This window comes from Desmodus rotundus, chromosome 2 (assembly GCF_022682495.2).
Source record: "Desmodus rotundus isolate HL8 chromosome 2, HLdesRot8A.1, whole genome shotgun sequence".
Taxonomy (NCBI): domain Eukaryota; kingdom Metazoa; phylum Chordata; class Mammalia; order Chiroptera; family Phyllostomidae; genus Desmodus; species Desmodus rotundus.
The window spans coordinates 183,418,071-183,431,769 of NC_071388.1; the positions used below are offsets into that span (position 1 = coordinate 183,418,071).

The 13,699-nt window shown below is 39.4% G+C and overlaps 1 protein-coding gene across 18 annotated transcripts in view; it reads left to right on the forward strand.

The window, feature by feature from the left end:
* The first annotated feature begins 694 nt into the window (after window positions 1-694).
* The window catches only part of CD28 (CD28 molecule), an 84,802-nt gene continuing 71,797 nt past the window's right edge, over window positions 695-13,699 (forward strand). For 5 of the 18 annotated variants that reach the window (XM_053918976.2, XM_071220690.1, XM_053918977.2 and 2 more), the window contains exons 1-4: window positions 696-715; window positions 1,527-1,579; window positions 3,753-3,844; window positions 9,475-9,522. Coding sequence is in view for 3 of the 18 variants with exons in the window: in XM_045198559.3 (XP_045054494.1) it covers window positions 9,513-9,522 (10 nt within the window). In the remaining 15 variants the exon portion in view is untranslated. Of the gene's footprint in view, window positions 716-1,526; window positions 1,580-3,752; window positions 3,845-8,876; window positions 8,950-8,995; window positions 9,160-9,474; window positions 9,523-11,692; window positions 11,816-13,699 lie in introns of those variants that run through there. The other 13 variants (XM_053918972.1, XM_045198562.2, XM_053918974.2 and 10 more) reach the window with 12 other exon arrangements.

Sequence of the window (13,699 nt, forward strand, 5' to 3'; positions counted from 1 at the left end):
AGCACTGGCTTCCTGGCATTGCGGCACAGAGAATTCTGGAGTCAGAGAGCCAAGTTTGAATCCAGGTCTCATTGGCTCTGTGGCCATAACAAATTCCTAATTTAGCTAACTTAGGTTCCTCTTTAATAAAATGGGGGTAACAAGGTCTGCCTCATATGGCTGTTGTAAGGAAATAATGAAATAATGTATGTAAAATTTCCTAGCATAATCTCTCAATAACCGGTGGTTATTAGTACCCTAATGTCAGCACTTGCCTTGTGAATGGCTGGGGAAGATAGGAAATTGTAATCAATGGGTTCACTTCTGGGAAAGCACTTCCTGAATTTGCAACATCTTTTGTCAGGAAGTGAGAAAGTAGGGATCCAATTTAAAGTGACCTCAAAAATTCAATTGGTAAGATACTTTGAATCAGATCAAGTTCAAAGGGATAAGTGCAAAAAGTTTACAGGACAAAGTCAAAATGCTGCCATGCAGGATGGGGAAAGGTGGACTTTAAGCCAGTATGGCAGCCCTGTTAGAAATATCTAAATAAGTGCTGTTTATTTATAAACCAATAAGATAGCGAGATGCTTATAAGGCCAAGGGCAGGAAGTGGCCTGTTCCTAGCACTGGTCTGCTTTTCCTAGCATTGGTCTGACCCCAACTGTGGCTACTTTGTGTTTCCCCTTCAAGGAGGATGTGGGGAACTGGCAGAACTCCAGAGAAGAGTGAAAATGTAATTAAGGTTTAGAAAATAAGGACTAAGAAGAAAGGCCAAAAAGCTGTGGGGTTATTTGGCTAAGAGAATAAAGGTCTAACAGATTTGAAGGGTCATTATAAAAAATACGTTGGTTGTTTCCCATCTCCATAAGTAACAGGACAAGAGGAAAGAAGCTTACATTGCACTCTGGAAGGTTTGGGGCGGTGAAAATTGTTAATAAGGAGGCTTTCAAAGCTCTTATTGGTAATTGTAGAGAAAAAGATTGATGTACACCTATGGGTGTGTCCACTAATTCACATTTACCTGCAGAGGAAGAATAAAGGTGCTTTTCAAATACTAGCTTTTGAGTTGTTTTGGAAACAAACCAGGTATTTTTTGTTTGAAGTCATTTAGTTATTGACTATCTAAATCCAGTTATTAACAAAAATTTAGTTTGAAGGTATAGAAGCAAATTAGATAGGTTCAGGATTTTAGGGAGCAAGGCCTTGCCCTATTATATTGGTTTTGGCTAATACCAACTAAAATGTTCTATGATGCTGTGTTTATTCACCACATCATGGAAGAATCCACTTTGGTTGTGACTTTTAGGAAGAGTCTGATAAACCCTGGTGGGGTGTTCCTGTTATTGCACAACAAGAGCACAATGAAGGGTTCCCTGCCTTTCATTTACGCTCTTCAGATGGAGATAGGGAAGGTGGGGCCTGGCAAGTACTGCAAGAAGGAGTCTCCGCGCAGGGTGTGGTGGTGTCCAAGTTAGAGGGAAAGGAGTACATTTACTTCAGTAAATATATGCTCTGACAATGCTTCCTGCCATCTTCCAATTTAGGTGGTTGGTGGCTGGCTTCAGTTTGGATACTTCCTCTGCTGAGGTCACACATGGTAAGGATTTAAAAGATTTAAAATAGCTTTATTTATAATAGTCCTTTTCTCCTTTCCATCTAGCATTCTTTCTATTATCACTTCTGTTATTAATTTTCAGTTACATCAGTAATATAGAACAATATATTTTGGGATCTTTCCACATTAGGATATATGAACTACTGCTTTTTGTTGTTGTTGAAAATTCCTAGGTATAGATATATTGTAACATATTTTTTCTATTTAAACATATTTAAGATTAGTGATGAATAATTGTTATTACCTCTAGACAAGTATTGATTGGTGGTGGAATGTGGGATGTTTTGGGGGCCTGTAAATGTTCCATGTTTGGTTCTGGGTGCTGATTACATGGGTATATAGATATAAAAATTGTCTCATTTGTGCCCTTTATTGTATATAAATTATACCTGAATGAAGTTTTATTTTAAAAAATTTTTTATTTTTTAATAAACTTTTTATTGTTGTTCAAGTACAGTTGTCTCCATTTTCCCCACATCATGCCCCCCTGTCCTAACCATCCCCACGCCCATCCTTGAACCTACTCCCTTTGGCTTTGTCCTTGTGTCCTTTATACATGTTCCTTGATGGCCCTTCCCCTATTTTGCCCCCCTGCCCATTACCCCCTCCCACCCCTCTGGTTACTGTCAGTTCTTTCTTTCGATGTCTCTGGTTATATTTTGTTTGCTTGTTTTGTTGATTAGGTTCCACTTATAGGTGAGATCATATGGTATTTGTCTTTCACTGCCTGGCTTATTTCACTTAGCATAATGCTCTCCAGATCCATCCATGGGATGGGTTCCATCCATCCCAAAGGGTAGGAGCTCCTTCTTTCTCTCTGTGGCATAGAATTCCATTGTGTAAATGTACCAGTTTTTTTTTTATCCATTCATTTACTGATGGGCACTTAGGTTGCTTCCAGCACTTGGCTATTGTAAATTGTGCTACTGTGAACATTGGGGTGCATAGGTTCTTTTGGATTGGTGTTTCAGGATTCTTAGGGTATAATTTCAGTGTGGAACTGTCAGGTCAAAAGACATTTCCATTTTTAGTTTTCTGAGGAAATTCCATACTGTTTTTTACAGTGGCTGCACCAGTCTGCATTCCCACCAACACCACAGTAGGGTTCCCTTTTCTCCACAACCTCTCCAACACTTGTTATTTGTTGATTTGTTAGTGATTTGTTAATAATTCTGTCCAGTGTAGTATCTTATTGTGGTTTTAGTTTGCATCTCTCTGATAGCTAGTGATGCTGAGCATCCTTTTATACATCTTTGTGTGTCCTCCTTGGAGAGGTGTCTGTTCAGGTCCATTGCACATTTTTAATTGGGGTTTTTGGTCTTCCTGCAGTGGAGTCGTGTGAGTTCCTTATATATTTTGGAGATCAAAGCCTTGTCTGAGGTATCATTGACAAATATATTTTCCCATATGGTTGGTTCTCTTTTCGTTTTACTGCTGTTTTCTTTAGCCATGCAGAAGCTTTTTATTTTCATAAGTTCCCATTTGTTTATTCTTTCCTTTATGTCCCTTGCTCTAGGGGATACCTCAGTGAAAATACTGCTGCATGGAATATCTGAGATTTTCCTGCCTATGTTCTCCTCTAGGACTTTTATGATGTCGTGACTTTATTTAAGTCTTTTATCTGCCTTGAATTTATTTTTGTGCATGGTATAAGTTGGTGGTTGAGTTTCATTTTTTTTGCATGTAGCTGTCCAGATCTCCCAACACCATTTGTTAAAGAGGCTATTTTCACTCCATTTTATGCTTCTGCCCCCTTTGTCAAATATTAATTGACCATAGAAACATGGGTTTATTTCTGGGCTTTCTATGCTGCTCCATTGGTCTATGTGTCTGTTCTTATGCCAGTACCATACTGTTTTGATTAGAGTGACCTTGTAATATAGTTTGATATCAGGTATTGTGATCCCTCCTACTTTATTCTTCTTTCTCAGAATTTCTGTGGCTATTCAGGGTTGTTTATGGTTCCATATAAATTGATAAATTTTAAAATGTGATTAAAGTCATTATACTTTAAAGATATTATAAAGTATTAAATTGTATTTCTGAAGAAATAGGACAAAGATATAGAAGAGTTGAGAAGGAAGTGAGCTAATATTTATTAATTATCTTCTATCTTGGAAGCATATTACATAATTTCTCTTTTAATTATAAACAGCAACTCCGTGAACAGGGTATCCTTATTCCATTTTTGTAGATGAGGAAACAGACTCAACGGCTAAGGAAATTGCCCAAATTCACATGTACTTGGTAAGTACCAGGGTCAGAAAAGAAAATTATCTTATTTGGGGGAGAGGGGAATGTATCTTCTTCTATACTTACACATCATAAAATGATATGATATAATATATTCCAAAAAATATTTCCAAATATTGTTATTGAAGTAGTCATAATTCACCTTTAACAAAACATTTTTCTTACTCTGGCTGGTTGGCTCAGTTTGTTGGAGCATCATTCCCTACACCAAAAGGTTGTGGGTGTGATCCCTGGTTGGGCACATATGGGAGGAAACAGATCAATGTTTCTCTCTCTCTCTCTCTCTCTCAAAATAACAACCACAAAAACAGAAAAGCTTTTTCTCTGTCAGATCATAGATTGGAACTTGCTTGGTGGATTTGCCATAATCAGAAAATCGTGATGTGTCAATGGCAGTGAGCATGAGGTTGGACTTGGCTATCTTATTCTTCAATGCAGAAATAGTCAAAAAACAGCCATATACATATGATGTGTATTCCAGCAGGGAAAACATAGGTCTATACCTTTTATTCATGTCCAGTTTGAAGTAACAAGGAATAATATGTTATTCACTTTGATGGCATTTCTAAGGTGATTCTATTATTCTGCAATCCAACTTCATGTGGAGGAGTCCATGTAGCTGGAAGAAAGATATTATATATTTGTTCTTCTTTTCTTTATTCTTCTTCTTTCTTCCTCTTCTTCTTCTTCTCCTCTCCCCTCACCTCCTCCTCCCCCCTCCCCTCCTCCTCCCCCTCCCCTCCTCCTCCTCCTTCTTCTTCTCCTTCTTTTCCATCTTCTTCTCCTCCTTCTTCTCTTTTCCTCCTCCTCCTCCTCCTTCTTTCTCCTTCTTCTCTTCCTCCTCTCCTCCTCCCCTTCCTCCTTCCTCTTCTTCTTCCCAGTGATTATATGTTATATGCTTATAAACTAAGGGACAAAAGGGCCCAAAGGCATTCCCAACTTTTCATACATTATAATACACACCTGCAAAACCAAATCAACTAAGGAAGCACACATTACTCGTTAAATCAATGAAATATAGAAACCACATTGTTTACTTTGGGTTTTACGAGTCAGATTACTGGCTGATGGAAGAAACCAATTTGTACAAAGATCTCTGAGCTTTTGTTTCCTCCTGTGCAAAATTAAGCCTCTTCCATGGCTAACATGCTAAGATTCCACTGTTTATAGCTCTAGAAAATGTGCTCTTTAGTGTTTAAAAGTTGTCTGGTTCCCAATAGATAACATTTCAGAATAGAATCTTTTCCAGTTATGGGAGTACACAGATTATATGAGGAGTGTGCATTCCTGCTGCATACCTGTCATTACTAAAAGAGCACAATTATCAACCTCTGAAGCATGAGTAAGTGGATTTGATGTAAACATCCTTATGCCAAGTGCTGAGATGTAATGAAACATTATATAACTCAGTAATGAGAAGAGGGAAAAAATTATCAATGGGTGGAGAATGAAAAAAAACCTGTTTTTAATAATAAAAAGTATAGGAAATGGAGCTTTTAAAAAATTTAATGAATTCAATTGAAGGAAAATATCCAGAAAACATAAAGCCAGTTTCTATAACAAAAATAATATAGAAATTTATTTATTTATTTACTTATAGTAAGAGGGGGACGGAGGGAGAAAGAGAGAGAGAGAACCATTAATGTATGGTTGCCTCTCATGCTCCCTCTACTGGGGACCTGGCCTGCAACCCGGGCATATGTTCTGACTGGGAGTTGAACCGGTGACCCTTTGGTTCTCAGCCTGCGCTCAATCCACTGAGCTACACCAGCCAGGGCTGATATAGCAATTTATATAATTTATACTTTTATATGAATATTACTAAATTGTCCCAGATCATCTTTGTTGTCATTTAACCTATTCTTACCACCTTTAAATAAATGATGTATATTGCCTACAAATTCCAAAACAAACAAAAAAAATCTTTTTAAAATTAATTAATTTATTTTTATTCAGTTACAATTGTCTGCATTTTCTCCCCTTCCCTCCACCCCACCCCAGCCAGTCCCACCTCCCTCCCCCACCTCTACCCTCCCCCTTGATTTTGTCCTTGTGTCCTTTATAGTAGCTCCTATAGACCCCTCTCCCCACTATCCCCTTCCCGCTCTCCTGTGGCTATTGTTACAATGTTCTTAATTTCAATGTCTCTGGTTATATTTTCAAACAAAAAAAATCTTTAACTCTCAAACACATTTCTGAAGTTAAAAACCAAATCATTTTCTACAAAAGTGTGTAATTTTCAGGTTTCCCCAGGAGCAAAATGAAAGGAAAGTTTTCAGACGCTCAGGTGGTTTAGGGTATCCTTTCCTAATGTTTAAATATTTGCATCTTTGACAGCAAGAAATTTCTAAAATTTTCTCATCAGTAAATCCTCACCTAATGCATTTTCTTCTGGCATATTAAAAAGAATAACTCTGTTAAACACTCTGAAAATTGTGCAGAGAAGAAATAAGTTATTGCACAAAAGGGCAGTGGGCTTAGAGACCAATGGATTTACCCATGGCCTCAGCTCAGGCAATTCATTCAGCCCCTCAGCTTTACCTTCAATGTTATGATCTGTCTGTGTTTTCTTTGTAAATTTTACCAATTTTCATTGGTACCAAAGAATTTGAGAATATAGAAGCAGAGGTTTTGTTTTTGTTTTTCTTTTTTTTATAGTTTACAGACTTGGAAGTCTTCAAATATTCAGTATAAGTAGTCATTAATTTTGGCAAACAACGTGTCAGATGTTCTTAATGAGGAGATTAAAACAGATGTGATATTAATGATTTGTAGGCAAAACGAGTCTTTCCAATGGTTTGCCAAGCCATCAGAAAAAATTCCTTCTTCCTCCAGCCTCTTATGCACAATAATTGGTGTATAACTCTATTGCAGCACTTATTTGGCTGTGATTTATATGTTTAGGTGTCTTTCCAGTTAAAATGTTTGCACCCTGAGGGCAGGACCGGTACTGCAACTCTGTAAGGGTTTCTTAAAGTGTGCCTGTCCCTTGGTAACCCTTGTGGGCAAGTAAACAGCACAAAGATTTCCATTTGCTTCTCCCCCATTTAGCAACTTCCACCTCCCTCTTTTTCCTAGTCTTTGAAATGTAGTGTAATATTTGCCCTGGGCAAACAGACTTGGGAGGCAACATTGCATAATGGACTTAAATGTCAGCCTGGTTCTTAACTCTTTGCTCTCTGATTTATTAGCTCTCTGGCCCTGGGAAAATTGCTTAACTCCTTTAATTTCTTCTCTGTAAAATGAAGATAATAGGTTCTACTTTATGAAGTGTGCAGATGAAAGGTGATGTTTTAAAGACTTTAGCAAGTTGCCTAGTGTAACACTTGATAAATGTTAACTATTAACTATTGCTATTTCCTCAAAGGGACAGATATACCCCCCAAAACAAAAAGCAAAAGCAACCAACCAAACAAACAAACAAAAAACGGAATATCGTTGGCTAGTTCTTGCCTTTCCTTCTCGTGGACACAACAACTTCTGTATTGGATGCAAGCAGAGAGTAAATGTTAATAGAGATTAGGTCTGAGACTCTTAACAAAGTCAATCTGGAATGTACGTCTGTTGATAAAAATTAGGTTTTTATGTTTTCAAAACTGAAAGAGGTGCTCGGAGTATTGAAATAAGGGAAAAATAGGGTAGGGCGGGGTAGTAGTAACCATAAGAGCATTTCATTAGGGTAAAGTACAACTTGAGGCAGTGTCTAGCCTAAAGCACCAACCACATTGTACAACTCTATAAATTATAGTGACCTCTGTTCTTTCCTAACTAGCAAGCAACCCTTCAGAATAACAACCTACTTCAGCTGCCTTGCCCTAGGACCATTATTGGTTTTCACTTACTGTACATACTTGAGCACACGTGCTTGAGTTTATTTTCCATGTAACAGCTGAGTCTTAAAAGTGGGGGAACATCTTGTGGACCTGCTCACTGAATTTCCACCAGGTTTCTGCATTTGCTGCTGGAGACGGCTCAGGGAAATATGGCATCACCCAGGTGTTACATTTCCAATACTTCCTCCCTCCACCTGGATTTCTTGGATGTTAAGCCAGTTATAAACAGCAAATGCAGTTCTAAAAATCTATAGAGCAAAAGATGGCAACATCTTCTGTACATAATCAGCATTTTCAAATCAGGTCAAATATAGCTCCCTTTGAAAGGCAGAATTTAAAAAATGATGAGCAAAATGCATACTTCATGAGGCCAAGTGAATGTCCTTTTCTGTGGTGCAAATACACACTTCTTCCTTTTCCTTTAAGGAAGCCAGATTCTGATTCATTTTTTTTTGTTCAAGACTCAGCAGAAACACAATGCTTTATTATTTTATAGAGGCTTATTACAACATGATGACAGCACTATAATTTCCTGCGGGTGAAGTGCTCCACTTGGCTTGAGGCCAGCTAAGCTCAGCGTCATTTAGCAGTTCTGTACCTTCTGACACAGGCAAATACTTTTACATTTAGGTATTTTGTATTCTTTTAGGAAGCATTTTTTAAAACATTGTTTTAACAGCATCTAATTAGAAGCGGCATGTGGATTTTGCATGTGAGCCTGGAGTGGACACTCACATAGTCTGCACACGATTGCCAGTGACCGTACTGCCCGCTTGTCCTGAGGCCAACGGAGTCACAACATCAGTTTGGTGTGCAGAGGGCCTTTTGGTTCTTTTGTCAAAGGAAACCTGTAATTGTAAAATTGCTCCTGGATTTCATCATTTACATAGACCTAAATAATATTCCCTTGTCTTTTTTTTTTTCAGGTATGTGGTCATTCTTGCTGTTTATTTTGAAGTTATAGGCAGTTAAGTGAAGATGTGAGGGAACTAGCTAAGATCTAAAGCTAGGAATACTTCATATTTTTGTCCATTAAAAAAAGAGACAAACATTTTTCAGAAGTCTTCTGCCTTGCCCTTCACTCCGGTCTCTTGTTGTTGCTGTGGACTTCTGCCCCAGGAGACTGTGTCTCTACATAGGAGTTGTGTAATCCTTACTTCCAAGAACTACCTGAGTGCTTACATATAATACTCACTTCCTACGTGGTCAGGCACGGGGGTGCTGTGTGACTAGGCCTGCGGTCCAACAGGAGACACGCTGGAGAGGGTGAGAGGAGGAATCCTTGGTGGCAAGCACAGCTGTGTAGCAAGGCTTTGACCCAACAGCAAGGCAAGGGTCGAGCATATTGGAGTCATCTCATTCTCCTTTAGCAATCTGACATGGCTTGCTGTAACGACTTCCAAAAACTTCCTGTTTTCCGCTCAGATTGGAGTTGGCATGAGGATAGAAAATGAGAGGTCTACAAGAAAAAACAAAGTATTTGTTTCTTCACCCATTTATTAACTATAAATGCAAATATTTATTACCTGCTCTTTGTGGGCCAGTCACTGTGCTCAATGTGTTAAATGCATTCTCTCTCTTAGTTCTTACAATAACCATCAAGTAGGTAAAATTCAACCTCCGTTTAGCAGTTGAGGAAACTGAGCCTTTGGAGAGGGTAAGAAACTTGCCCAAGGTTGCACAGTAAGAGGCAAAGCTGGGGCTTTATTCTGATGTGATGTCAAGGCTGTGCTCTTAACCACTGTGCTATACTGCCTCCCTGTGTTAACATGCTTTATCTTTTCTCCCCAGCACCCTGGAAGATAAATAGAAGATAAGAAACCTGCTAGATGCCCAGAGGTACTTTGATATGCATTTGTCATTACATTAATAATATATCATTATGGAATGGTATGTTAAATTGTTATGTTTATATGAAACTACTGGGAAACTTAAGTAGGCTCCAGAACAAATGTAATTCAAACTGTTTGATCTCTAAAATATGATTATAATTATCTCTTTCTGTTGGGCTCTGTCTGTCTGTCTCTGGTGTTCTGAAGTGATCTTTTGTTTTGCATGAACAGTTGTTACTGAGCAATACCAGCTGCAGGAAAACAATTCATGGCATTGCCGCTCCCCCTCCCTTTCCTCCCCACAACCTCCGGTCCTGGCATGCGCTCTTATTTTGAATGAATGTGATTGACAGAGACGGGAAGCTCTCACATTTATTTCTCTTATAAAATTTACTGAAGCAAAAGCTTCTCCAAGAGAAGTACCAGCATTGTATCTGGTTCAGACACAAACCTTCAGGGAAAGAAAAGGCTGCCGATATAATTTGGAAGCTATAGAGGCAGAAGGAGGAGGAACACATTTGGGAATTTTGAGCACTCTCCTATTTTTGGTGCCCTGAGGGAGAGTTACATCTCGAAGCACAAATTAGAGTAAGGACAACTTCTGCGATTATGTAATGCCCTCTGTTAGACACATCAGATTTAGGGTTGGTCTAATTTACTTCGACTACTCATTTCTGAAAATTGCCTCTGAGATGCAGACTCTGTCCTTAAGTTAAGCCTTTCCCTTGGTCCATATGCTGTGTGAGGGAGTTTGCTCAGATAACCATAATCTGGATGTATTCCCCACATCTGGAGCTTCGCAGGCTTCTGTGTTCGTAGTCCACTGTAAAGTGGTAGATTTACTGGCAACATCAATGAAGGGCTTCAAAGAACCAAAACACACCACCATCCCCATTACAATAAAACGGAGTCTCTTGGTGTCCATACAGGTAGCTACAGCGAGGGCAGGGCTTCTGCGCTAGTCTTTCCACGCCCTGCCTGGTGTGAGGACAGCTGTTTATCACCCTTACCTTGATGTCTCATATGTTTACACATTTCAGAAAACATACAGTCTTTCTTTGTTGCTGGTCCTCTCTTATGCCACAGCTTTTACCTTTGAAAGATGAATCCTGCAGACCTCAGGAATAATATGTATACTCACTTGCAGTAAAGATGCATTTTACAAAATTTGGTAAGGGGTTCAGATGCTGGGGTGACATAGCAAACTGTTGGAAAACCGCTGCCTCGTGTACCTGAAAATTAAATCACAATAAAAGGAAGAACAGATGGCCTACATCTGGTGTCTGAAAGCAGACCATTAGCCTGCTCCATGTGGGACGACAATGCTAGGTTGCTTTTTGATTTAGTGACGCTCTGAGTTGGCTGCTTTGGGGAACATATGGACATGAGGTAGCTTGGTGAAGCCTGGACAATGAGTCAAGAATTTCAATGGGTTCTTATAGTTTGATGGTTTAGAGGTAGATAAATGGAAAATAGCATTAAATATATGTACTTAAAAGTTGGCACTAGTTCAGTATTAAAGTATCAGATTGGCAAGTGCCTGCCATGTACTTAGAGAAGCTTGTGGAATTATCACTCTGTGTTCAGAATTACCCAAGTGATGTGAGAAAGATCAGGCAAATTTGTTTTATTCCTATGCACATTAATTTAGGAATTTGACTGGGAAACTTTCCTTTTTTCTTAAGACAAATACCTAAAGTCGATACCATTTAAATATGGCAGAGTTCATTCTCCTCAACTTTCTTAGTATCATAGCCAGATTAAATCCTGGGTAGTTTTGAGAAATGGACCCAAAAGAGAAGGGACGAATAAAATCCAACAATTTCAGTCAGAGTGAGTGATGTGCTTAATGCTAATATGCAGTGTGAGTAGGTTCAAATATTTATTGATGGTCTATCATGTACCAAGTCTATATTCTAGGCTCTAGGGATAAAACAGTGAATCAGACAGATGTTCTGTTGTTGTCGATCTTAAATTTTAGTGGGAGAGGCAAATGATAAACAAGTATACAAATAAATATTAATATATAACATATTAGGGAAGAAGAGAGTTATGGGGTTGGAAGGGAGCCACGAGTGCCAATTCATAATGGGTAATTAGGGAAGGACTTTTGATAAGGTGATATTTGAACAGAGCACTGATGAGCCATCTAGTTACCTGTGGCAACCATATTCTAGGCTGAAGAATATGAAAGGCGAAGAACCTGAGGCAAGCTCCCATTCTGACTCCGGGTTCATCCATGTGACTTGCTTTTGCCCATGGAACGTTTGCAAACATGAAGGCAAGCACAAGCTTGAAAAGTACGCATGTTTCCTCTTTGTGCTTTGCGTGATTGGTTGTATCCTCTTTTTCATCTCTGCCTGTCATGAGAGCATGCCCAGGCTAACCTACTTCAGATGTGTGAGAAAAATGTGGAGAAGAGCCAAGACCATTTATACCAGCTGACAGCCAGCCAACTCCCAAACACATGAGAATGCTCAGCTAAGATCAGCTGAAGTGCCTCCCTGATGCACATTTCTGACTCCAGACATATCAGTGACCCCAGCTGGGACCAGGAGAGCCACCCTGCTGACCTGTAGACTTAGGAGCAATTATAAATGGCTGTTGTTTTAAGCCTCACAGTTTAGGGATGATCTGTTACGCGGCCTCATTGTGGCATCATGTGTGTTACAGACACGACTAGTGGTTCTTCCCCGTGTGGCCTGCCTACCTCTTTAGCTTCATGTCCCGCCACCCTAAAGCACTTTATGCTCCAGGTACTTGATTTACTTGAATTCCTGAAATGGGACATGGTGTCTTATGCCTTTTGATATGCTATTCTCTATTTCTGAAATGCACTTCATGATGAGATCTCCTGGACTACAGTCCTTCCAAGGCTCAGCTCAGGTGCTGCTCTTCTGGAAACTCACCCTGCTGCCCCAGTCTGGGTTAAGAGCTCCTTCCTCATGCCTGTGTGAGCATCTCTAGCACAGAAAGGCACACATATGACTCCAATTTAGTAGGGTAACTTTTCTCTGTCCCCCATTAGCAGAAGCTTCCCAAGGCAGAAACTCTGTATTCTCTGTATCCTGAATACAGTGTTTGGCACAAAATAGAATCTCCACACAAACTTGTAAGTTTAATAAAAACATGTATTTACCTTAATGTAACAGAGTTTTAAGTATCATAAAGGAGAAATTACTAAGAGAACAGGGAAGGTTTCTGAGAAAAGGCAGAATTTCAAATGCCTTTTAGATTTATTGGTGGAGAGGGTTTGGGAGGTGGAGAATATTTCAGGCAGAAGAGACAGCCGTGAACAATGGCAAAGTGGGACACCATGGTTGGAATGTCCAGTATTATTATAGTGGAGGATTCATGAGCAGGCATGATAAGGGATGGGACCATTTTGTGGGGCTCGAATAAGATGTTAAGGTAGTTGGGCTTCATTTTGCAGGGGAGTGATTCCATAAGAACCATATTTTGATGGGTTACTTTAGAAGCAGTGTTTAGGGTATACTGGGGGTCAGAAGAGAAAGAGACTTGTTATGTGGAACCATCTCTTGGCTTTTGAAACAATTCAGACAAAAGATAATGGTGATGGTAGGAATGTGTAAGACTATATAGGACATAGTAACTATGTGTGGGGGTTGGGAAAGGGAGATAATTGAAGATGGCTCCTTGATTTCTCTTCTAGTGTCAGTAAAAGGAACAGACTTGGCAGGAATGTTAAGTTTGGACATACTGGGTTTGAGATGTATGTGGGTGGAGATCTCTAGCAAGCCATCAGAAATGTAGACCTGGAGCTCAGACCAGAACTGGTACATTTGGGGATCTTTTGTCTGCAAAAGAACATAGCCCAGAGCGATGAGAAGGTTAAGAACAGATCAATGCAGCATAATGCCTTTATTCCTAGGACAAGAGGAGGTGGAGTCGGCAAGGGAGACAGAGATAGAAGGAGAAACTCGAGTCGGATCGGAGGGATGATCAATAGTGCAAAGGAGGAGACTACTAGTAGGATGAAGTACCAGTTTCAGAGATAGAAAGATAAAATGATAGAAATGAGGGCTGAGAAGAGAACAGTGAATTTGATCATTAGAAGGATGTTGGTGTCTTTGAGAAAAGAATGTTTTGGTCTATAGTTAATGTGGTTTGAGGTCAAATTCCAAGAACTGAGTTGGGTTAAATGAGGAAGCGGAGGTAAAGAG